The following is a 25,746-nucleotide window of genomic DNA, read 5'->3' on the forward strand; positions in this document are numbered from 1 at the left end:
AGTGTGCCAGTGCCGGGCGTGAAAGTGGCGCCACAGAAACCCTGAGCGGGAGGGGAAGGTTTGTGGCTGAAGGAGAGAGCGCCACTGGATGATCTCAGGCAGTTACCCAATTCTTTTTTAAAAAATAAATATATATATTATCACTGTTTAGTCGCCAAGTCATGTCCGACTCTTTTGTGCTTCCATGGACGTAGCCCGCCAGGTTCTTCTGTCCATGAGATTTCCCAGGCAAGAATACTGGAGTATGTTGGCATTTCCTCCTCCTGGGGATCTTCCCAACCCAGGGATCAAGCCCACGTCTCCTGCCCTGGCAAGCAGTTTCTTTTTCGTTGGGCCACCAAGGAAGCCCAAATATACATACACACATATATATATATATGTGTGTGTGTGTATATAGATATATATATATATGTAAAGACCTGGGGCAGATGTTAAATTATATACATATATAAAATATATATGTATATATCAATATAATTATTATATAATGTATATATTATATCCTATATATAAATTTTATATATATATATATATATATAATTTATCATCTGCCCCAGGTCTTAATTGCTGCACTCAGGACTTTTGATCTTTGTTGTGGTATGCAGGATCCTTAGTTGTGGCATTCGAACTCTTAGTTTCGGCATATGGGATCTAGTTCCCTGACCAGGGATTGAAGCCAGGCCCCTTGTATTGGGAACACAGAGTGTTAGCCCCTGGACCACCAGGGAAGTTCCAGGAAGTTACTTCTTCTGAGAAAACTTTTAAAATGGAGATGATAAAAGAGTGGGTTGATTGAACAATCCAATGAAATAAAAAACTATTCCGCCCTCAATAAGTGGCAGCCAATTTTATTTCAAAGACTAATGAATGCCTCAAGCACATTAAACTAACCTTTGCATTGGTATAGTGCTATGTTTTTGAACCTTCTTTAGAGCTGAGATACAAGACAAGATCTATTGTTTCCTGTGGCCGCTGTAACAAATCATCAAAAACTGGTGACTTGAAGAACAGAAACTCTACTGCAGTTCTGGAGACAGGAAGTCTGAAAGCAGATGTCAGATGTCGGCAGGGCTGGTTTCTTCCGGAGCCTCTGAGGAAGAAGCTGACTGTTCCATGCCTCTCTCCTGGCTTCTGTTGGCTACAGGCGGCATCAGCATCCTTGGCTAATCTGTTTCCCTCTTCTCCTGGCCTTCTCTTCTGTTTCCCCTCCCTTAGCTTCTCTCATAAAGATGCCTGTCATTAGGGTTAGGCCCCATCCTAATTCAGGATGACCTAATCTCAAGATCCTTTGTTCAAAGTATCCTCAGCAAAGACCCTTTCTCCAAATAAGGCCACATTCACAGGTTTTAGATGGGTACGTCTTAGGGATGAGATGGTTGGATGGCATCACCGACTCAATGGACATGAGTTTGAGTAAACTCCGGGATTTGGTGATGGACAGGGAGGCTTGGCGTGCCGCAGTCCGTGGGGTCGCAGAGTCGGACACGACTGAGCGACTGAATTGTTGAACTGTTGTCTTTGGGAGACCACTATTGAACAAACTAGAAAAACCCACGTTAATTTATTTTTTCATATAGTGAACCAATTTCTCCAACTCTATCTGCTAAATAATCCCTGCTCTCCCTACTGTTTTGTTTTTTTGTTTTGTCCATGCTGCAGGACTTGTGGGATCTTTGTTCCCCAACCAGAGATGGAACCCAGGCCCTCGGCAGTGGTGAAGACCTGATTCATTGAAAAAGACCCCAATGCTGGGAAAGACTAAAGGCAAGAGGAGAAGGGGTGGCAGAGGATGAGATGGTTAGATAGCATCAATGACTCAGGGGACATGAGTTTGAGCAAACTCTGGGAGGCAGTGAAGGACAGAGGAGCCTGATGTGCTGTAGTCCATAGGGTCGCAAAGAGTCAGATGCAAATTAGCCACTGAAAACTGACAACCACCTTGGCAGTGAGACCCTCGGGCACTGGACCACCAAGGAAGTCCCTCCCCATTCATTTGTGGTATCACCTGTTCAATATACCAAGTGCCCATTTGTACCAAGTTCCCGTTTGTAGCCAGCTTATGTCTGGACTCTGCATTCTATTTTATTTGTCTGCCTGCTTTTTCTGCCGCATTGTTTTAATTACTGTGATTTTGTAATATGTCTTAATATTTGTAGCCAGCTTATGTCTGGACTCTGCATTCTATTCTATTTGTCTGCCTGCTTTTTCTGCCACATTGTTTTAATTACTGTGATTTTGTAATATGTCTTAATATTTGGTACAGCAAGTCTCCCACCTTGGCTCTGCTTTTTTAAAAATGCCTTAAAATTTTAAGGACCTTGATTTTCCATATACATCTTAGGGTCAGTTTATGAGTGCTTCCTCACTGCCCCAAATGCCTTGGGATTTTGGTTGCAATCTTAACGACTTGGTAATTTGGAGAAAATTGACTCCTTTAAGACATCAGGTCAGTCCAACCATGAACTACGTCCCTTTTTATTCTGGTCTTCTTTTTATGTCCTTTAATAGAATCTAAGTGTTCTCCAAGAAGGCCTTGTATGCTCTGTTAGGATAATTGAGGGGGAAGAACATTCTACAACTTACAAATGGCTTATTTTTATACATCCCCTCTCCCTGGAGCTTTTTTGTCCACATTTTACAGAAGAGGAAACTGAGGCCCAGAAGGGTCAAGGAACTTTCCCAAGGACACACAGAAATGACAGAGCTGAAACCAGGCCCCCTAACACAGGCCCTGGCACATAATGTGTCTTGCATACTGAGTACCACCCACCCTTGCCCCCGGTTCAGCAAACGCTTGGATGAACAGATCTGGTGCCAATCAATCTCTCATTGACAAAGGTAAACCATGAACAGATAGGAGGCTGGCTCTCACGTGGTCATTTATTTTAAGACCTGCACAAAGAGACACGCGGCGTAGATATACAGAAGAATAATAAGAATACAGGTCGCCTTGACTTGTTGTGCGAGGGCCTGCCTGGATGAAGATCTGAAGTTCATCTTGCTTGTGCTACTGCTGTGGAACCTGGTACTAATGGGCACCTTGCTGGCCCCCAGACCGCAGCCTCCTTCTCCCTCGCTGGCGTCCTTGTCCTCAACCACTAGGCGCAGGCTGATGGAGGCTGGCCTGAGCCCACTCAGGGTGGCCGGGTCAGGCCCAGGGAAGCGCTGGCTAAAAGGAATGGTAGTCACTGGAAGGACGGTGGTGACTGCATCCAGATCTTTGGAGGGTGCCTTGCACAGCCTGGCCCATCCCAGGGACCGCAGGCCACCGCCCCACGTGGCCCTGGCCACCTGTCCCATGGCCACCCACAGCCCGTCGAGGCAGCGGAGCAGCAGGGACACGGCCGTCTGCTGCAGCACAGCCTGTGGCAGCAGCTCCAAGGCCTTGCTGTGCTCGTGGTGGAAGTCGACCAGGCTGTAGTAGGCACACTGGGCCACGGACAGCAGAGCGAGGTGGGCCTCCCATCGCAAGTGCCGCTGGAGCCACGGGACGCAGCGACAGGCTCTGTGCAGCAGGGTGGCCAGCAGCTGAAGGCCCCAGCCCCGCGTGATGGTCAGCAGCTGCCACCAGGTCTGCTGAACGGGCAGCAGCACCTCCATGCACAGCTTCCGGGCCAGGAAGAGTGCCCCCGTCACCTGCAGACTTCTGCCCCAGAGGACGCAGAAGCCCAGCACGTAGACAGGCAGGCAGTGGGAAGCCATGTTTGCCATGGCTGCCTGCAGCCCCAGCAGCGGCCGGTAGAACTTCACCAGGCCGGGCCCACACGGGAGCAGGAGCTGCCAGGCGCCTCGGGCCAGCCCACTCCCATTCTGCGGGGCATCACCTTGGCAGATGGTGGTGGAGGAGCCGGGAGAGGGGCCGTCATGATCCAGAGGCTCTGTGCCCAGGCTCCCATTCCGGGGGCATGGGGATGCACTCATGCCACAAGCTCATACTAACTGGCCCTTTGGCCCGAACGCCCTGTCAGCTGAGCCAAGTGGTTGTGCAACAATCAGTGACAGCACAAAAGATCAGGATGTGAGCTCTTGTCAAAGAGGGAGCATTATTGCCTCAATGGGTAAGGGAGGCAGCCTTTGAAGCTATGAAGTTTAGGTGGGGCCCGCTGTGTTCATGCCCACATCTGACAAATGTCAGCTTGAGCCTTCTCGGAGCTAGGCCCTGCAATCTCAGCCACTGTGAAGCTTGTGGTCTGGCAAGTGAGATAACAAACCTAGACAGTGTTTTAAACAGCAGAGTCATCACTTTGCTGACAAAGGTCCATATAGTCAAGGCTGGTTTTTCCAGTAGTCACGTATGGATGTGAGAGTTGGACCATAAAGAACGCTGAGCGCCAAAGAATTGATGCTTTTAAATTGTGGTGTTGGAGAAGACTCTTGAGAGTCTCTTGGACTGCAAGGAGATCAAACCTAAAGGAAATCAACCCTGAATATTCACTGGAAAGAGTGATGCTGAAGCTGAAGCTCCAATACTGTGGCCACCTGATGCGAAGAGCCGACTCATTGGAAAATACCCTGATGCTGGGAAAGATTGAGTGCAAAAGGAGAAGGGGGCAGGGAGGATGAGACAGTTGGGTGACATCACTGACTCAATGGACATGAGCTTGAGTCAGAGAGATAGTGAAGGACAGGGAACCCTGGTGTTCTGCAGTCCATGGGGTCACAAAGAGTCAGACACGACTTAGTGACTGAACAACAACAAGAGAGATGGACATTGAAATACACTCATGACAAAACTGCCTCACTCAAGTCCTCTCCTCTCTCTCCTTTTCCTCTCCTCTCTCTTGCCCTCATACTTCTCCATTTTTTTTCTCCGCCATGCAGCATGGCTTACAGGATCCTAGTTCCCCAACCAGGGATTGAACCTGGGGCCCCAGAAGTGAGAGAGCTGTGTCCTAACCACCAGACCGCCAAGGAATTCCCCTGTGCTTCTCCATTCTGCGTTTCTGGTCCCCCTAACCTGCTGCCGCGGTTGGTCCACACCTTGGGTTTTACCTAGCAGCAGGGAACAACTGCCCTTCAATGGTTTGAGCAAAACATGGGCCCTTTTCCATTCCTTACTAGGAGCTCCATTTTGAAAAACACTGTTGACAGAGGATCACTTATGAACAAAGTCAGTTCATTTCTTTCCAGACTCTGGATTTTTTCTTTGGATTAAATCAGTAATCGGGGATCAAGTAACCCAATTCCTTTGTTCTGACCTCTTGTAAACAGCTTGCCCAGACGGGCTCAGTGTGTCACCCAGATTTCACTGGTCTGGACAAATGTGCTTAACTGTGTATTCATTGTGGGGTGATGTTCAGGGCGTCATTAGCTGCATCCCATTTTGATCCCTTTAGTAGAACCCCATCTCCCTGAGAAATTTCTTTCAAGCCTTATTCCAGGCACAGTGGATTCCTTTGGCCATTGTTTGTTTTTATCATGTGGATGTTGTGAATCATGGTACTAATCATATTTATCTTTTGTATTTGGCTGGAAGAGGCTTGAAGCCAAATGGAAGGGCTACTCAGGCATGAAGAGTGGTCTATAATGTGTGTTTTGGGTGTGATCCTGAAACTGAGTGGTGCCCTGTTGGGTTCCCGGTCATGGAGGCCTTTTTGTCCCCTGATTCTTGTAGGCAACACTCCAGCCTCCATGACCTTTCCCAAGTTCCAAAAGGCCGGTTCCAATAGTTGCTAATCAAGGGAGGTACAGCCAAGAAACCTTGGCTGAGGAAAGATTAAAGAGACTGTCCAGTGGTTATGAATCTGCCTCGAAATGCAGGAGATGCAGGTTCAATTCCTGGCCCAGGACCTAGGATCTCACCTGCCACAAAGTAACTAAGCCTCCACGCTCACTACTGAGCCCACAAGCTCTGGAGCCATGCGCCGCAACTAGAAAGTTTTTGTTGCAGTGAAAGATCCCATGTGCCGTAACGAAGATTCAAGGCAGCTAAATAAATAAACATTAAAAGAAAAAGAAAGATTAAAGGGATCAGAGAAGCTCATCAGAGACTACACACAGCCTCAATCTTATCAGCAACCTCACCATGATCTGTTGCCATAAAACTCCTCGCCAAACTCCCAAGCCCTTTGCCTGGCAAAGCAATAAAGCTGTTCTTTCCTGCTTCAGCCAAAACCCTCTGCGTGATTCTATTCTGCACTGCTATATACAGAGAGGCTGAGCTTTTGGCATCAGTCCCTCTCTGGCTTCATCTTATTTCCCTTCTCTCACATCCTTAGTTTCTTCTTGTTGATTTGCATACATCTTGCTGTGTAGCCTTAGACTTGTTCTTGGAAGAAAAGATGATACAGTTAACCCCATAAATGATTCTAAACCTATATACAGAAGTTAATCTATCCTTTGTAAAAGTAACACTGTGCTGTGCTTACTCGCTCAGACTCTTTACAACCCCATGGCCTATAGCCCGCCAGACTCCTCTGTCCTTGGAGATTCTCCAGGCAAGAATACTGGAGTGGGTTGCCATGCCCTCCTCCAGGGGATCTTCCCAATTCAGGGATTGAACCCAGGTCTCCTGCAATGCAGGCAGATTCTTTACCATCTGAGCCACCAGGGAAGCCCAAGAATCCTGGAGTGGGTAGCCTATCCCTTCTCCAGGGGACCTTCCCGACTCAGGAATCAAACAAGGGTCTCCGGCATTGCAGGTGGATTCTTTACCAGCTGAGCCACCAGGGAAGCCCCAAAAGTAACACTATCTATCCAATATTCCAGAATGGTTATCTTAACTCCTGCTATCTCTGCTTGCTCTCCCAGGCCCCTCACAGTGACTCATACAAATAGTCTCCAAATCCAATGGATCCTAAAGATCTCCTGATTCTGATCGTTCATGTCGACTCTCAGGGTCCTTTTCCTGGTCACCCACCTGATGGCTTGCAAGGAATAGTGAAAGCCCTTCTACCTTATCCCCATCTTTCAGTTCAGTTCAGTTGCTCAGTCATGTCTGACTCTTTGCGATACCATGGACTGCAGCACGTCAGACTTCCCTGTCTATTACCGACTCCCAGAGCTTACTCAAACTCATATTAATCGAGTCAGTGATGCCACCCAACGATCTCATCACCCTCTGTCGTCCCCTTCTCCTCCCGCCCTCAATCTTTCCCAGCATCAGGGTCTTTTCAAATGAGTCAGTTTTTCACATCAGGTGGCCAAAGTATTGGAGTTTTAGTTTCAGCATCAGTCCTTCCAATGAATATTCAGGACTGATTTCCTTGAGGATTGACTGGTCGGATCTCCTTGCAGTCCAAGGGACTCTCAAGAGTCTTCTCCAACACCACAGTTCAAAAGCATCACTTCTTCAGCACTTAGCTTCTTTATAGTCCAACTCTCACATCCATACATGACTACTGGAAAAATCATAGCTTTGAGTAGACGGACCTTTGTTGGCAAAGTAATGTCTCTGCTTTTTAATGTGGTATCTAGGTTGGTCATAGTTTTTCTTCCAAGGAGCAAGCATCTTTTAATTTCATGGCTACAGTCACCATCTGCAGTGATTTTGGAGCCCAAGAAAATAAAGTCTCTCACTGTTTGCACTGTTTCCCCATCTATTTGCCATGAAATGATGGAACTGGATGCCATGATCTTTGTTTTCTGAATGTTGAATTTTAAGCCAACTTTTTCACTCTCCTCTTTCACTTTCATCAAGAGACTCTTTAGTTCTTCTTTGCTTTCTGCCATAAAGGTGGTGTCATCTGCATATCTGAGGTTATTGATATTTCTCCTGGAAATCTTGATTCTAGCTTGTGGTTCTCCCAGCCTGGCATTTCTCAAGATGTACTCTGCATATAAGTTAAATAAGCAGGGTGACAACATACAGCCTTGATGTACTCCTTTCCTGATTTGGAACCAGTCTGCTGTTCCATGTATAGTTCTAACTTTTGCTTCTTGACCTGCATACAGATTCCTCAGGAGGCAGGTCAGGTGGTCTGGTATTCCCATCTCTTGAATTTTCCACAGTTTGTTGTGATCCACACAGTCAAAAGTTTTGGCATAATCAATAAAGCAGAAGTAGATGTTTTTCTGGAACTCTCTTGCTTTTTCGATGATCCAGTGTATGTTGGCAATTTGATCCCCATCTTTAGTTGACCCTTTATCATTCTTAGGCACAGTAGGCTCAGTACACATTTGCTGAATGAATGAATCCTTCATTTGACAGATGGGAAAGCTGAGGCCCGAGGCAATATCTCTAGAGGAAAACAATAGAATGGGAAAGACTAGAGATTTCTTCAAAAAAATTGGAGTTACTGAAGGAACATTTCATGCAAAGATGAGCACAATAAAGGACAGAAATGGCAAGGACCTAACAGAAGCAGAAGAGATTAAGAAGAGGTGGCAGGAATACACAGACAGACTATACAAAACAGTTCTTAATGATTCTGATAACCATGACGGTGTGGTCACTCACCTAGAGTCAGACACCCTGGGGTGTGAAGTCAAGTGGGCCTTAGGAAGCATTACTACGAACAAAGCTAGTGGAGGTGATGGAATTCAAGCAGAGCTATTTAAAATTCTAAAAGATGATGCTGTTAAAGTACTGTACTCAGTATGCCAGCAAATTTAGAAAACTCAGCAGAGGCCACAGAACTGGAAAAGACGATGCTGTTAAAGTGCTGCACTCGATATGTCAGCAAATTTGGAAAACTCAGCAGAGACCACAAAACTTGAAAAGGTCAATTTTCATTCCAATCCCAAAGAAAGGCAATGCCAAACAATGTTCAAATTACTGTACAATTGTGCTCATTTCACATACTAACAAGGTCACGCTCAAAATCCTTCAAGCTAAGCTTCAACAGTACATGAACCGAGAACTTTCAGATGTACAAGCTGGATTTAGAAAAGGCAGAGGAACCAGAAATCAAATTGCCAACATCTGTTGGATCACAGAAAAAGCAAGGGAATTCCAGAAAAACATCTGCTTCTGCTTCAGTGACTATGCTGAAGCCTTTGACTGGATCGAAACAAACCGAAAAATTCTTAAAAGATGGGAATACCAGACCACCTTACTTGTCTCTCCTGAAAAACCTGTATGTAGATCAAGAAGCAACAGTTAGAAAAAAGAAAAGAAGCAACAGTTAGAACCGGACAGGAAACAACAGACTGGTTCAAAATTGGGAAAGGAGTACGACAAGACTGTATATTGTCACAATGTAAATTTAACTTATATGCAGAGTACATCATGCAAAAGGCCAGGATGGAATTGGGCCAATGCCCCACTTTTTCATCTTTGATGGTCAGCCTTGGAACTGTCATGGCGCTGGTGAGTGCATCACGTAGCTTGCTGATGTGTTCCAGTGAGTATATACTGGGGCTCAAGGTCTAGTGGAAGTGGACTAGTCTGTTATCTTGGACCTATTTGGTTCTAATCAGTACATGGTGTCCTCGGGATTTGTCATTCTTTCAAAGGTTGTGCCCTGCCCCCTTCCCTTTTGTGCCATTCCCACAGCCTGGTGCAGCATCTGAAATGGAGCAAGACTTCAGGAAGAATTTCTTATTGAGCGAATGAGTGACTCAGGACCTCAGAGCTCCTTTTCCAGTGAAGAGGCGACTGAACCCTGAGTCTGACATCATGAAAACCTAATCTAGACTTGAGCTCTGTCCTTTCTTAATTGTATGACTTTTGCCAAATTATTCCTTTTTGGACTGAACTTTGTTTTCTCTGTAAAAGGGGACAATGTGAGCCATAATTCCTTGTCTGCCATTCTATAATAAAAAGTTTTGATTTATAATGTTAAGTTTCTGGTGTAAAGGAAAGTGATTTGGTTATATATTCTTTTTCATATTCTTTTCCATTATGGTTTATTATAGGATATTGAATATAGTTCCCTGTGGCATACAGTAGGACCTTGTTTCTCTATTTTATATACAGCAATTTGTATCTAATCCCAATCTCCCAAATCATTCCTTCCCTAACCCTTTTCCTGTTTGGTAACCATACCTTTGTTTTCCACGTGAGCCTGCTTCTGTTTGGTAAATAAGTTCATTCGTATCATATTTTAGATTTCACATGAGTGATATTGCAGTATTTGTCTTTTTCTGTCTTCACTGAGTATGATACTCTCTAGGTCCATCCATATTGCTGTAAATTGAATTATGAAAAAACTTTAAGTCATTTGGTGGCAAAAATGAAACTAATCTGAATTTTTTAGGCAGCTAAGTTAGCCTTGAACTGTGGGGCTATTTATTCCACTCCATGTGAATATTCATGTCTCTTTACAGAATTAACATGTTTCATTAAAGAGCTTAGGGAGGATTACATAATATACAGTATGTGCACCATATTGCATATTATCTAAAACATGAAAAATGCTGAATTTGGAAACAGATCTGGCCCCAAAGATTTCCAATAAGGGGCTGAGGACTCTCAACACTGCCACTGGGGGATGGAGTGAACGTTAAATGAGAACGTTTTTTTAATAACGGTGTGAACAATGGCCAGGCCCAGAATCAAAGAACAGAACGAGGTGGGATGGAGGTGGAAGGTGGAAAAGTGTGTGTGTGTGTTCACCCACAGAGAAGAGGCTGGAGCAGCTAATTAGGGCAGATTCTTGGCTTACAGGCTCAGGAGTTAAGCCTTAAACCAGAGGAAATAACTAGGAGTAGAGGTGGGGAAGGGCACGGGAAGTAACCATTAGATATGATTCTTAGATTTGGTGGGGACAAGCCTGGCGGCAGAGAGAGCAACTAGGAGACTCCTAGGTGACCCCGAGCCCAGGCAGAGATCAACGAGGGTCCTTCATGCAGAGGATCTGGGAGGCGGGGAGAGTCAGGCTTCGTGACGCTCGGCAGCTGGTGAGGTGGTTTCGCCGCCTCAGACCTTCAGTATCAAGCGCCAGTCCCCGCAGCCCAATACTGGGAGGAATGGCCGACATGGAGCTAGAGGGAGGGGAAACCCCAAATCAGCACGCATTAAAGGCAAGCTGGTGTCAGGAAGCGCCTTTGAGTCGGGAGCCAGGAAAACCAGGAGTTCAGTCTTTTCTCTCCAACTTTGAGCTGGTGGGAGCGGTGCAACTGATTCCACGTCAACATGCCTGCAAAATGGCAACATCGATGATCAAGCGTGGTGGACGGAAATGATACACCACGTGTGAAAACGCTTTGGAACTGAAGCCCCAATAGGGTTATTCAATTCCAGAGGTGACTGACCATTTTCTTTCACCTTAACAGCGCGTTTCAACGTTTCCTCAAAAGTTGGCTGCTGTCCAACGCCGTAGGGTGTTGGTATTTTGATTTTCCGCCCGCGCGTCCGAGAATTTTCACTAAGTGTAAACCCAGCCGCTCGCCGTAGGACCTCTAAACCCCGCCTACCAAACTGACGTCCCGGTCAGAGCGCTAGCAAGGCGAGAACGAGCATGCGCGGAAATGGAGTCTCGTGCCCGCCCCGCGACCCGACGTCTGCCGCGGGTGCGCGCTCGTACGCCGGAAGGGGCGGAGCCAGGCTAGGATTTATATATCTCGCGCGGCCCGCCGGCCGACCTCTACCGGCAGCTTCCGACGGCAGGATGGTATGTAGTGTCATGGCGGCTTCCTCTTTGTCGTGGTGGCATGGCTGAATCCGCGCACATCCCCGCCATCTCGGCTCACCCGGCGCCGGGGTTCTGCTGTAGTAGCACCGGGCACTCAGCGGAACCCGCGGTCAGGTCTATTTCCTGAAAATATCCGGGAATTGAGGATGGTTTGGGGCCTGCCTGTCGGCTGGTGAGAGGCCTTGGGTTGTGGGGCCTGGGCCAGACAGTTTTCAAACCGTGGACTGTTCCTGGATTTCGATCTCAATATTCGAGATCCAAGTCTTGAGCCCTTTGGCAGGAGGACCTTGTTTGGCTCTAATGTTAAAGAGGTTCAGAAATCTAGACCGGCAGGCTGGAAAGGGTATTCGGGGCAGGGGTTGTTGCGGTCTCATTCTGAAACGTCTGGGAAGTTTGGTACAACAGCTTTGGCCTCTAGAGTTCTCAGAAACCAGAGATGATGAACTCACTGACGGGCGGACAGAGACACTGTGCTGATTGTCATGTTCTGATTTGGCTCTGTCGAGTTCTAGTGGCCTCCGTTCCAGTTTGGCTCCCGTTGGGAGCATGAGGAACCCTTCGGGAGCAGTGTCCACCACCCAGCCCTTTGACCAGGAGTCCCTGGGCAAAATGGCAATAACGATAATCAGAATCTTGAGTGTAAAGTTTGTTAAGCGATTCTTAATGCGACTCTCTGGTGTGTCTTTGTCTTAAAGAGGAGAAGGGGGATGGTTCCTTTTTAAATACAAGGTGAGGGGTTGAGGTAAACGTTCAAGTTTGGCTGAATAATGCCTTCTGGATGTGTGATTACAAAGAATAAAACTTAATTTTGAACGTAAACCTTTTATCTGGGTTGCTGGCGTGGATTCATCATTGCTTGAAATCCTCTTAAAACCTAGGCCTCTGGGAAGGAAGCTCCTCAGAAGGTGCTAATGTTCATCTATTTTTCTTAGTCTCACAGAAAGTTCTCCGCTCCCAGGCACGGGTCCCTGGGCTTCCTGCCTCGGAAGCGCAGCAGCCGGCACCGCGGGAAGGTGAAGAGCTTCCCCAAGGATGACTCTTCCAAGCCCGTGCACCTCACCGCCTTCCTCGGCTACAAGGCTGGCATGACCCACATTGTGAGGGAGGTCGATAGGCCAGGGTCCAGTAAGTACATGCTGCATTTTCTTAGCTGATGGGAGAGCTGGAGTTGGTGGGAACTGACTAGATGGGGCGAAACAATCAGAAGGGAGCAGGCCTTGGGGAGATCAACAGAACTTCTGGACTTCAGAACGGAAGTATATTTTAGGATTGATAAGTGCCCCAGGGTTCAGGTGACTGGCGTTGTTTTAGGCAGACGGGTGTAATGAAGTCAAGGGGCATGGTGAGTAAATTTGTTAAGAGCCGAAGGATAGAAGGGTTCCCCCACTGGCTCAGTGGTAAAAGAACCTGCCTGGCAAGCAGGAGATCCCTGGGTCGGGAAGATCCCTGGAGAAGGAAATGGCAGCACATTGCAGTATTTTTTCCCTGGGAAGTCGAAGTAGAAAAGTCACTAAGTAGAACACGTAGCACTGATTACTGAAACAGTTAGCGTTAGACAGTTAAAGTGGTTTCTAGGCTCTGGTGTTAACTACCTTACTATACTTAGTTTTCTTGTATTCTGAAAGCAATGAGGAATTTGTGTTTAGAGATGGTTATAACAGACCAGAACTGGAGCCAGACTGTTAAATGGCTGAGTAGGGTCCAGATGGTTTTGGTTGAGTTGAAAATATCTTCGCGCCAGCTGAGCAGTCTGCAGTGAGGACAGTCCTGAGAGGTGCAGACTGCTGCAAACTCCTGTCCTGTGAAGCAGATTGCTGGCCTGGAAGGGCACGTGTAGGGGCTTGCTAGTCCACTCAGCTTTGACTACCTACTTTATTTGCAGAGGTGAACAAGAAGGAAGTTGTGGAGGCTGTGACCATCGTGGAGACTCCGCCCATGGTGATTGTGGGCATCGTGGGCTACGTGGAAACACCCCGAGGCCTCCGGACCTTTAAGACCATCTTTGCTGAGCATATCAGCGACGAGTGCAAAAGACGCTTCTACAAGAACTGGTGAGGGAGCCGAGGCTGCGCTCAGCCTGGGTCGGGCTAGGGGAAGGGCAGTCTGCTGTGTAGGGTCTCCGTTCCATAGCCGGCGGCAGGGCAGCTGCTTTGGTGTCAGGCTTAGTTGCCTCTTGGGCAGAACAGTTCTCAGGGACAGTGGGAGCAGCGTCCCGACACATTTCCTTTGGTGTTGACCTTGGGTGCTGCCTCGGTTCAGTAGTATCCTCTTGGTTGCTGAAGGTATTGGGGATCTGCTTAGAAACAGAGCAGTAACTAACGCCCCCAGCCCTCCCCGGGTGTGTGGTCTGGTTAATGGCTAACTTGGAGCAAGAATTTGTGTATCTGAATGTTGTGTTTCATCATTAACCTTGTGGACCTCTGCTCAGCTCCGCTCGGCTCTGCCCGATGAGCTCCATCCAGGCTCCGCTTGCCGGTGGAAAAGGCTCCTTAGAAGCCGGCAATGAGCCCCGTCCCCACACGGTGCCTGTGTGCCTCCCCCTCACCCGTTGGAGGGGTGATGAAGGCTGGCACCTGGGCCCCCTCCCCAACTCTGCTCTGCTCCTGAAGGCATAAATCTAAGAAGAAGGCCTTCACCAAATACTGCAAGAAGTGGCAGGACGTAGATGGCAAGAAGCAACTGGAGAGGGACTTCAGCAGCATGAAGAAGTATTGTCAGGTCATCCGTGTCATTGCCCACACCCAGGTACGTGCTGGCCAGGGCCGAGAGGGGGCTGACCACCCGCTGCTGCCTGTCTGAGGGCGATGGCCTGCATGGTCACCGGTGGCTTTGGGGGGACTCTGTTATCTTCTGGATTGATCCTGTGCTCAGACTGGTTTTGTGCCAGACTTCATGATTTTAGGGATAGTAAGATTTTCGGTCCTTAAATGTATTTTCCTGGTGGACGAGGGTGTTAAAAGCAACAGTCCAGCCAAGGCCCTGCCTTGAGACCTGGGTTCCTGGGGCCAGAGCATAAGGACACAGGGTGGCTTGAGAAGGCATCCAATGGCTCCACATAGGGTTTTTTGTTGCCAGCAGAGGGCACTGTGTCCCCAGTGGTTCTTAATTAGATAAAACCATGCTCTGTTTTTAGGAAAACTGGTTGAAGGAATTGGTGAGTCATAACATATGTAGTCTAGCACCTAACTGAAAATAGTGTTGAGAGGCTGGTCTTTGCACTTCAGACTTGACTTGAGTTGAATTAGCTTTAGCTTTTAGTTTTCTGGGTTAGACTGGGTACAATCTGGGTCTTTGTGTACACCTGTCATTTCTAAGTGAAGAGTAGTCTTGTGTGGTTAGTGGTGACCACATTACCACAGATTTGTGGTGTGTCCACTGAAGGTAGCTCAGTAGGATAGCGCTGGCCAGCTTTTAAAAAGCTTTGTTTAGATTTTGTTCCTCACAGCTTGTATTTGCAGCTCTATACTGCTCTTTTAAAAAGTGGCTTTATTGATAGCTAACAGCATGCTAGATGGCTAGGGTAAACCAGAGCAGGGACCCCAAAGGCGCTGGCCAAAAGGCCCGATAAAGAACAGGGAGCTGGTTGGTGGAAGGTTCTTGGTGTTCTGCCCAGCTTGGAGTCCTTTCACACTGAATTACCTGTGCCTTTCTAGATGCGCCTGCTTCCTCTGCGCCAGAAGAAGGCCCACCTCATGGAGATCCAGGTGAACGGAGGCACTGTGGCTGAGAAACTGGACTGGGCCCGCGAGAGGCTTGAGCAGCAGGTCCCTGTCAACCAAGTATTTGGCCAGGATGAGATGATTGATGTCATTGGGGTGACCAAGGGCAAAGGCTACAAAGGTGAGCTTTGCAGTGGCCCAAGTTGTTGTGGTTACCATGGGAGAGTTGATGTCGGGCCCGCTGTTCAGTGATGAGGCCCTGGAATAAGCGCTGAGCACAGCGCCCAAGTCAGACTGCGGAAGTATTCCTCGCTGCCTTCCTTATGAGAATAGCTCTGGTCAAGTTGTTGGGTCAGTATGTGGGATTGGGGATGACCACTGGGCTGGGGGCTTCGTGAATGCTCTTGGGTCCACATGATACTCCTGTACAGGGATGATTGTGTAAGGCCTGATCTTGTTGTTATGTCTAAGCTGATAATCACCTTGGATGGATGGAGGTATAATAAGGGAGAGGATATGGTAGTCAGGTGTTGTATTTCTTTGGACAAAGTCCCACGAACTAAAGTTGGGCATTTGTAGCACGAAAGGGCTAGTGGCATGGTGCCAGGCATCATGTTAACAGCCTGTGTCTCTTCTAGGGGTCACCAGCCGTTGGCACACCAAGAAGCTACCCCGTAAGACCCACCGAGGGCTGCGCAAGGTTGCCTGTATTGGGGCTTGGCATCCCGCCCGGGTGGCCTTCTCTGTGGCTCGGGCTGGGCAAAAAGGCTACCATCACCGCACTGAGATCAACAAGAAGGTGAGGTGCACGTGGGGCTCCTGTGGAGACTTCAGCCCTAGGGGAGCAGAGTGGCTCCATCGTTGGGAATTGTGTGGGGTTCTAGTCCTTGTCACCATCAGTCCACTTGGTGGAGCATCACATAGACTTGGTTGCTCACGCCTGGTGGCACAGTTGCGACTCATCAATGTTGTGGTTTGTAAAGCGCCATCTTTGAAAATGATGAGGATAGGAGCCTCGTTTATCCTCTTCTGTCCCATGGTGTTGGAGAGGCCCCATCCCTTATATCCCTGGATGGTATTGTTCAGGCCCAGGCAGCTTTTCTGTGCTCCGAGCCTGGGAACGCCCCATCATGATGGTCAAGGTCATAACTGCTTTCCCAGAGTCCTTTGCAGGCTACCCCCCCCTCCAAGTTGGGAGATCTTTTGTCCCTAATGGCAGTCCTTGCCTCTAGTCAACTTGAGTCCCTGCCTTGTTTTCTTGTTAATCAAATATTTATGCTCATTTTTTCCTTCAGATCTACAAGATTGGTCAGGGCTACCTCATCAAGGACGGCAAACTGATCAAGAACAATGCCTCTACTGATTACGATCTGTCTGACAAGAGCATCAACCCTCTGGTGAGTAATGGGAGCTGTCCTTGCAAATCCTGTCTGGTCTGCTGGGGGATTTCCCCGAGTCCCAGGCCTCCCCTGCGGGGTCAGGATCAGTTTTTACCCACAGTTCTCTGGTCCCCTGGGCAGCATCCAGCCGCGGTGGGGACTGTTCGGTTGTGGGGTAGGGCCAGCTGTTCAGTGATGAGACCCTGGAATGAGCGCTGGGCACAGCGCCCGAGTCAGACTGCGGAAGTATTCCTCGCTGCCTTCCTTCTGAGAACAGCTCTGGTCAGGTGGCTGTCCTGGGCCCACCAGGACCTGGGAGTCAGGGTGTGTGTGGTCAGAGCTGGCTACAGCCTCATGCTTGATCTGTGCTGACCTGATGACCTTGCTGCTTCCCAGGGCGGCTTTGTCCACTACGGTGAGGTGACCAATGACTTCGTCATGCTCAAAGGCTGTGTGGTGGGAACCAAGAAGCGAGTGCTCACTCTGCGCAAGGTGAGGCTGGGAGGGGAATGCCGAGCTCTGATAGGGGAGTTGGTTGGGAAGAAAAGCAGGGAGGAATTGCTGCCTGACGTCTTGGGAGGAGGAAACCCCCTGTCTGGCCTGGCCCAGCGTTTGTTGCTTGCATATATCCTCACCTATATCCTCGCCTCTTCCCTCTAAGATGAAGGGCTGTGAGCTAAGGTGGTGCAGGGAAAGGCTTGGCACTCTTAACCTTCTCCTCTTGGCCCACAGTCCTTGCTGGTGCAGACCAAACGCCGGGCCCTGGAGAAGATTGACCTCAAATTTATTGACACCACTTCCAAATTTGGTCACGGTCGCTTCCAGACTGTGGAGGAGAAGAAAGCCTTTATGGTAAGTACTTACTTAGCTTGCTGCCCCCAGGCTGGGGTGGCGGTGGCTTCCAGCTGCTGTCACCTGTCGGCCTGCCCATGTGGTGCTGATACAGATGGTGCTGCTTTGTTATTTTGTGCCAGGGCAGGGGAGACCAGTCCAGAGTCTGACCCGCTGGGGTTGGGGGAGTTGTGCCTTCTACCTCTCACCTTGCTGCTTTTCTCTCCTCAGGGACCACTTAAAAAGGACCGAATTGCCAAGGAAGAAGGGGCCTAATAGAACAGATTGTACAGCTGGTAGAATCTCAATAAAATTATTTTCCAGTGACATCTGCCTCTGACTTTCTTTGCTTTCTCAGTTCTGGCTGCTTCCCTTGGGCCTTCATGCTCCCTTGGTCCCCCAGCTCTTTGCCCTACCACGGTGGCCCCATGCCTGGTGAAGATGAAGCAAGCTGAGAGCCAGTCAGCCTAAGGAGTGTGAAATGTTCATCATTGGGCAAGGCGTCTGGGTCGCTTGTGTGGCAGTACACGAGGCAGCGAGGACCTGAAGTCCTTGTCACTCACTGGCAGGGCAGACCCTGGTTCTGAGTGTCCAGCTACATGGTTTAGTCACTGATCACTGGAGGGGATCCGGTTAGGGCTTGTTGAGGTTCTTTAGTAGCCATCAGCCAAGTTCTGGCTGTGGGCGTGGATGGATGTCAAGCAGAAGGACCTGCATGTCCCTTGCGGCTTAGAACATGAGTTTGCTTTGTGGAAGGCCCTGGTGATTAAAATTGACTTTATTAGAATGAGAATATAGGTTGGTGGGGGTTGAGTGCCTTGACCTGGCTCACCTGGCTGGTCATGTTACTGAAACCCTGTTTGCATTCTGGTCTCTCTCTGGCCGCTGTGTTGTGCTGACCATGTTGAGCAGCTGGCATCTTGTAGGCCAGTCAGCAAACTCCTGAGAGATGGAGAGGGAAGCCTGGCGTGCTGCAGTACGTCGGGTTGCAGAGTCAGACACAGTGACTGAACAGCAAGCAGACTGGTGAGCAGCTTGGTTCCTGGACCCCTGCACTGGGGTTTCTGGGGTCTTGCCCACCCTTGACTGGTGGAGTGAATCTCAGCATCTTTCCAATCCCAGCTGCCCATGTCATCTGCCTATGTGGCATGTTTTGCCTTGGCCCCACCTAAGCAGGGCAGAGATCACAGCCCCAGCACTTCTGACATCCCTGCCCAGCATCTTTGCAGCCAGCTAGTTGCCCACCAATTATTAATCACCTGGGTTCTGGTATCTTCTGAGCCTTAGTTTTCTATTCAAAAGGATTAGTAATGGGAAGATTGACCCAGCCAGCATGTGTGCTCAATTGTGTCGGCTGACCCAATGGACTGTATGTAGCATGCCAGGCTCCCCTGTGGCATTTCCCAGGCAAGAATCCAGGAGTGGGTTGCCATTTCCTTCATGGGATCTCCCTGACCCAGGAATCTAACCCAAGGCCCTGTGGGTTCTGTGTCAAGATTACTGGACGTGGCCTGAGTTGAGCCTCTGGTTCCTAATGGACATGCCCCCCACCCCCACCCCTGCCCCCTCCACATGGGTGGGTTCTGTGGTAGAGGAGGCTGAGCAAGAACCCTTCAGTCTGGGACCCCTCCCCAGCATCTATGTTAGCCCAGCTTTCCTGGAGTCCCTTCTGGGCTGAGTGGAGCAATGGGCCTCAAAGCCAACCTCTGCCACTTTGCTATCCTTGCAGCACCCGTCTTCCCAGGACCCGGGCCCTGACTGGCGGGAGCTGCACTCAAGGCTGGCGCCACCAGGGGGCGAGAGTGGGCAGCACCCAGTTGGGACAGCCTTGCAAGAGGACTCAACTTCGCAGGGGGCTCAGTTCTCTCCCCAATCAGGGCCTCTTCAGATGCCCCATAGTCCCGGGAGTCAAGCCCACAACCAGAGGGGCCCAGGACCTGCCCCAAGGCCACCAGGTAGCTGTGGCAGAACCAAGCGTGGGAGCTGGGTTCCTGGCCTTGTCACCAGAAGCTTCTCTCCAATCGCATTCTGGGGAAGGTGCTGAGATGGTTGAGGCCCCACCTCGTCCCCTCACCCACCCCAGTTGCCCTTGGCCTCTGAACCCATGGGCCTCCCCGGACCCTAGCTGCCCATCCAGCCCAGGTAGGAAGGGCTTTGATGGTTTGAGATGTCCTGGCTGGGCCTTACTCCCTTTTAGGAATCTGTCCAGTTGTACAGGATGCCTGGGGATGTGGGGTCCAGAGAACAGGCTGCCGGCCTGCACGCATGCTCCCAACAGCAGAGACAGACCACACCCTCCCGGCCCCACATGTGTGCACAGAGAGACTTTTCAAGGGCAGGCTTGCTTGACTGAGCCCCTGTCTGCCAGCCATCCCCATTTCCCCACATCCCCATCCTCTTTGTTTCTGCCCTGCCCTTGGCCAGGGAGTGATCTTGGGCACCTCCCGGATCACAGATCTGAACCTCAACCTCAGCTGGTTGGAGACTGACACTTTGGCAGTGGTGGCTGTGGGACCTAGTGCAGAAGATGGTTTCAGTGGGCTCACAGAATGGCTGGAGCTGTGGTCAGAATGAGAATTTGGGCTTCTCAGGGGCAGCAGAAAGCCCACCCACGTGTGTGGGATCAGCTTCGGTCTTAAGAAACCCTGAGTGCCTGCCAGGCACACAGGTGCTGGGGAAGCCGTGCTGAACTCAGAGGCCCAGCTCTTGAGCTTATCATCTAGTTGTGGAGGGCAGACAGTAAACACTGGCAAACAGGACAGTCTTAGAAGTGACGAGGGACTTCCCTGGTGGTCCAGTGGCTAAGACTCTGAGCTTCCACTGCACGGGGTACAGATTCTGTCCCTGGTCAGGGAAATAAGATCCTACGTGTCTTGCAGCCTAAAAAGGTAAAAAAAAAAAAAAAGCATTGATCTGCTAAGTTTTATTATTTATATAATGATTTATATAATTTATAATAATTTAAATAATTTATATTTATATAATAGAAGCAATGGATGCTTTGGCCCTGAATCAAGGCCAGCAGTTTGTGGAAGCTGTTAGTATTAAGCAAGAGCCTAAAGAAATTTTGTACGGTCTGTTGGCCTTTTCAGAACTTTGAAAATAAAATAGTCAAATGATTCGAAAGAGACATCTGAGTCACTGGTGATAAGTATGGGGTAATCCCTATTCATAGTTGATTAATGCATTTGTTAGTTGATTTCAGAATTTAGAGATCCTTGATATAACTTGGGACTTCCCAGGTAGCTCAGTGGTAAAGAACCTGCCTCCCAATACAGGAGACATGGGTTCAATCCCTGGGTTGGGAGGATCCCCTGGAGGAAGAAATGGCAACCCACTCCAGTATTCTTGCTTGGAAAATCCCATGGACAGAGGAGCCTGATGGGCTACAGTTCATGGGGTCACAAAGAGGCAGACAGAACTGAGCATACGCACGATTTAACTTGTTCATTAGAATTATGATACTGTTAAATCCAATTACTACAAAAAGAATTGCTGTGGATCTAAAAACAGTAGGATGATTCTGAACTGTGCGTGCTATGTAGCTGCAGTCCATGGGATTCTCCAGGCAAGAATACTGGAGTGGATTGCCATTTCCTCCTCCAGGAGTTCTCTCCAACCCAGGGATCAAATCTCTGTCTCTTGTTTCTCCTGTATTGGCAGGTGGGTTCTTTACCACTGGCCCCACCTGGGAAGCCCCTCTAAATTGTGAGCTTCCTTTGAATATTATCCTTTTGTACAGTCAGGGCCTTGACTGGTATATTTTACTCTTCATTCAGATTGGAAACTCATATTTATTATTGGGTTGTAAAACTTTTTGAGTTGATTATTGGATTGTGAGGGCCTTCCCAAGTGGCACTAGTGGTAAAGAACCTGTCTGCCAATGCTAGAGACTTAGAGAGATACAGGTTCGATCCCTGGGTCGGGAAGATTCCCCTGGAGGAGGGCATGGCAACCCGCTCCAGTATTCTTGCCTGGAGAATCCCATGGATGGAGGAGTCCATAGGGTCGCAAAGAGTCAGACATGACTGAAGCGCTATAAACACATGTGCACGTGCACACACACACACACACACACACACTGCATAGTGAAAGGGCTCTATATTATAGACATTGATTGAAAACCCTACTTTCATAGTATATGCTTTTTGGCTGTGCTGTGTAGCTTATTGGATCTTAGTTCTCTGACTAGGGATTGAACACAGCTCTCGGCAGTGAAAGCATGGAATCCTAACCATTGGCCTGCTACAGGGGACTCCCCTAAATGCACTTTTAAAAGAAGAGGAAGGAGGGGGGTTCACGATGGGGGACACATGTACACACATGGCTGATTCATGTCAGTGTATGGCAAAAACCACTACAATGTTATAAAGTAATTAGCCTCCAATTAAATAAATTAATTTAGAAAAAAGAAGAAGTGCTAAATGCTGTGAAGAAATAAAACGGACTGAGAGAGATGGGACAGGGGAGGCCTTTCTGAAACCTGAGGGTGTATCGGATCCAACCTGGTGGAGCTCTAAGGGGTGAACATGCCCCGCTCAAAGAGACCAGTGGGCACAAAGGCCCTGAGGTGGGAACAAGATCTGAGAATAAGAACTCAGATCAAGCCCCAAAGGAAGCAACTCTCCAGGGGAAAGTCTGAGTGAGTGGGCATATAGTAGGTGCTCAATAAACGTTCCCTGCATTTCTGGGACTCATCAGTGCTTGGGTTCTTCTGGGTGTCCCACATGGGGGTCCCCAGGCGTTTCCGTGGGCCCGCACTGGGTGGGACAGCGGTCCGGGCCTCCTGAGATCCGTGTCTGTGCGTGTCACGGAGAGCGGTCTCCGAGTGCCTGGAGGTCTGTGTTTCCTGTCACCAGAACCCCCATACAGGCCTCTCTGGAATCCTGCGGTGACAAAACAAGGAGCCTCATTCCATTCCTCCTGAAAAAAAGAATAAAGAAAATACTTGCTGGGAATTTCTGAGCAAGTGAGAACACGGAGATGGCAGAAGCCACCATCGCCTTAAAAGGCAGAGCCAGCGACTTCGTGGAGCTCACCTGGAGACGGGCTTGGGGGTGGAGGTGCTCTTCCCCAATCCTCATCCTTCAGTCCTCACCCCCCATCACCCGCAGCCCTGTCCCTGCCCCCCAGGTGCCTGGCCTTGGCTTCCAGCAACCTCACCCTTCTCCCATTGGCTCTCAGCACGCAGCGGCTTGTCTGAAGCTTCTGTGGGTCCCCCGCCCTCCTTACGACATTCTGCTGCTAGGCTGGCACTCAGGGCCTGCTGGCCCCTCCAGCATCCTATGCCTCCTGGGATCCAGACTCCTGGCTGCTCCCAGGAACCCCAAGAGCTCTCCCTGTCCTTCTAGCAAAGGATCTGAAGCCGGAGCTGGACCCCTGCCAGGAGAGGAGAGGGGGCTGCCTGCAACTCTGTAGGAGGCAAGAAAGCAACATCTAAGAGCCCAGGAATTAGGGAGGGGGCATCCAGGACACTTCCAGGCCTATTAACACATTGTTCTTCAGTGGCTAAATTGTGTCTGACCCTTCTGTGACCCCATGAACTGTTGTCTGCCAGGATCCTTATCCATGGGATTTCCCAGGAAAGAATACTGGAGTGGGTTGCCGTTTCCTTCTCCAGGGATCTTCCCGACTCAGGGATTGAACTCACATCTCTGGCATGGCATGCAGATTCTTTACCCCTGAGCTACCAGGGAAGCCCCTATGGACATCAGAACTATTAAATGTTGAATGACTGCCCTTGGCACCCATCAGCCCCCTGGACCCACAGTGCTGCTAGGGCTCAACTTCACCAGCTCCTTGCCTTTGATAACCAGTGCTCACGTTGACTTTGAAGGCCTCCAGAGAGTGGTGCCTGGGTTAGCAGGTGGTAGTAATTATGAATAATTTATACCTATTATAGTACATAGGCACTGTCCTATATACTTCATATATGTAAACTCAATACTCAGGCAAAGGAGAAAAGGAAAGATACATCCATCTGAATGCAGAGTTCCAAAGGAGAGATAAGAAAGCCTTCCTAAGTGATCAGTGCAAAGAAATAGAGGTCAACAATAGAAATGGGAAAGACTAGAGATCTCTTCAAGAAAATTAGAGATACCAAGGGAACATATCATGCAAAGATGGGCACAATAAAGGACAGAAATGGTATGGACCTAAAAGAAGCAGAAGATATTAAGAAGAGGTGGCAAGAAAATACAGAAGAACTGTACATAAAACATCTTCATGACCCAGATAACCACGATGGTGTGATCACTCGCCTAGAGCTAGACATCCTGGAGTGTGAAGTCAAGTGGGCCTTAGGAAGCATCACTATGAACAAAGCTAAAGGAGGTGATGGAATTCCAGCTGGGCTATTTCAAATCCTAAAAGATGACACTGTGAAAGTGCTGCACTCAATATGCCAGCAAATTTGGGAAACTCAGCAGTGGCTGCAGGCCTGGAAGAGGTCAGTTTTCATTCCAATCCCAAAGAAATGCAACGCCAAAGAAATGTTCAAATTACCCCACAAGTGCACTCATCTCACACGCTAGCAAAGTAATGTTCAAAATTCTCCAAGTTAGGCTTCAAAAGTACATGAACTGAGAAATTCCAGATGTTCAAGCTGGATTTAGAAAAGGCAGAGGAACCAGAGATCAAATTGCCAACATCCATTGGATCAAAGGAAAAGCAAGAGGATTCTAGAAAAACATCTACTTCTGCTTCATTGACTACACTAAAGACTTTGACAGTGTGAATCACAATAAACTGTGGAAAATTCTTAAAGAGATGGGAATATCAGACCACCTTACTTGTCTCCTGAGAAATCTGTATGCAGGTCAAGAAGGAAATTGGGAAAGGAGAACATCAAGGCTGTATATTGTCACCTTGCTTATTTAACTTATATGCAGAGTATATCATGCAAAATGCCAGAATGGGTGAAGCACAAACTGGAGTCAAGATTGCAGGGAGAAATATCAGACATGCAGATGACACCACCCTTATAGCAGAAAGCAAAGAGGAACTAAAGAGCCTCTTGATGAAAGTGAAAGAGGAGAGTGAAAAAGTTGGATTAAAACTCAACATTCCACAAATGAAGATCACGGCATCCGGTCCCATCACTTCATGGTAAATAGATGGGGAAACAATGGAAACGGTAACAGACTTTATTTTCTTGGATTCCAAAATCACTGCAGATGGTGACTGCAGCCATGAAATTTAAAGATGCTTGTTCCTTGGAAGAAAAGCGATGACCAACCTAGACAGCAAATTAAAAAGCAGAGACATTACTTTACAGGCAAAGGTCCATCTAATCAAAGCTATGGTTTTTCCAGTAGTCATGTATGGATGTGAGAGTTGGACCACAAAGAAGGCTGAGCACTAAAGAATTGATGCTTTTGAACTGTGGTGCTGGAGAAGACTCTTGAGAGTCCCTTGAACTGCAAGGAGATCAAGCCAGTCAATCCTAAAGGAAATTGGTCTTGAATATTCATTGGAAGGACTGACGCTGAAGCTGAAGCTCCAATACTTTGGTCACCTGATGAGAAGAACTGACCCATTGGAAAAGACCCTGATGCTGAGAAAGATTGAAGGCAGGAGGAGAAGGGGACGACAGAGGATGAGATGGTTGGATGGCATCACCGACTCGATGGACATGAGTTTGAGCAAGCTCCAGGAGGTGGTGATGAACAGGGAAACCTGGTGTGCTGCAGTCCCTGGGGTGACAAAGAGTCAGACACGACTGAGCAACTGAACTGAACTGAACAATATTCAGGATCAGCCTTTGAGGCAGCTCCTATTATTACCCCAATTTATAAATAAGAAACTGAGGCTCAGAGAGAGTGAGCAACTTGCCCAAGGGTACACAGTGTATAACTGATAGGGTGGGATTTCAACCCGGGCAGCTCTTGACCCTGATCCTATGTACTAGGGGTCTTCAAATCATATTTTGGCTCAAAGGAGAAGGAGTTGGTGCTTATTTGGTTTTTGTTTGTTTGTTTGGGCATTGCCGTGCAGCATGAGAGATCTCAGTTCCCCGACCAGGGATAGACCCCTGTCCCCTGCAGTGGGAGGCATGCAGTCCTAACCTCTGGATTGCCAGAAAAGTGCCCAAGGAGGCGTATTTGTTCAGTACCTATAGAGTGCTACACCTTATGTTAGACCCTTTCAAAGCTACTTTATTTAATCCTTGCAACCACTATTCCCATTTCACAGATGGGGAAAATGGGGGCCCAGAGATTCAGAGACTCTTTCCAGGTCAGAGAGTTAGAATGTTCCCTGCCAGGCATCTTAGATGCTGTCTCCCTGGGTGATCATGACAGTCCTCTGAGTGGTGTGTCGAGGTTCCTGGCGTCACTCCTGTTTTCACAGTGAGGACATTGA

At 48.6% G+C, this 25,746-nt stretch overlaps 1 protein-coding gene and 5 non-coding genes across 6 annotated transcripts; all 6 read left to right on the forward strand.

Moving 5' to 3' along the window:
- The first annotated feature begins 11,371 nt into the window (after positions 1-11,371).
- On the forward strand, positions 11,372-17,712 carry RPL3 (ribosomal protein L3). Its single transcript, XM_043440719.1, has 10 exons — positions 11,372-11,495; positions 12,449-12,641; positions 13,399-13,567; positions 14,126-14,261; positions 15,170-15,356; positions 15,814-15,974; positions 16,471-16,572; positions 16,951-17,046; positions 17,287-17,406; positions 17,617-17,712. Exons 1-10 carry the CDS (start codon positions 11,493-11,495, stop codon positions 17,659-17,661), a joined length of 1,212 nt encoding a protein of 403 aa, XP_043296654.1. The 5' UTR covers positions 11,372-11,492; the 3' UTR covers positions 17,662-17,712.
- On the forward strand, positions 11,948-12,011 carry LOC122424118. The gene has a single exon (XR_006264313.1). It is a non-coding gene; the product is annotated as a small nucleolar RNA SNORD43 (small nucleolar RNA).
- On the forward strand, positions 14,070-14,125 carry LOC122424133. The gene has a single exon (XR_006264324.1). It is a non-coding gene; the product is annotated as a small nucleolar RNA U82P (small nucleolar RNA).
- LOC122424130 lies at positions 15,416-15,509 on the forward strand. Its single transcript, XR_006264323.1, has one exon. It is a non-coding gene; the product is annotated as a small nucleolar RNA U83B (small nucleolar RNA).
- Positions 16,739-16,832, forward strand: LOC122424129. The gene has a single exon (XR_006264322.1). It is a non-coding gene; the product is annotated as a small nucleolar RNA U83B (small nucleolar RNA).
- Positions 17,713-20,386: 2,674 nt separating the features above from the next.
- On the forward strand, positions 20,387-20,520 carry LOC122424122. Its single transcript, XR_006264316.1, has one exon. It is a non-coding gene; the product is annotated as a small nucleolar RNA SNORA2/SNORA34 family (small nucleolar RNA).
- Positions 20,521-25,746: the final 5,226 nt, after the last annotated feature.

The sequence above is a fragment of the Cervus canadensis genome, chromosome 21 (genome assembly GCF_019320065.1).
Source record: "Cervus canadensis isolate Bull #8, Minnesota chromosome 21, ASM1932006v1, whole genome shotgun sequence".
NCBI lineage: Eukaryota > Metazoa > Chordata > Mammalia > Artiodactyla > Cervidae > Cervus > Cervus canadensis.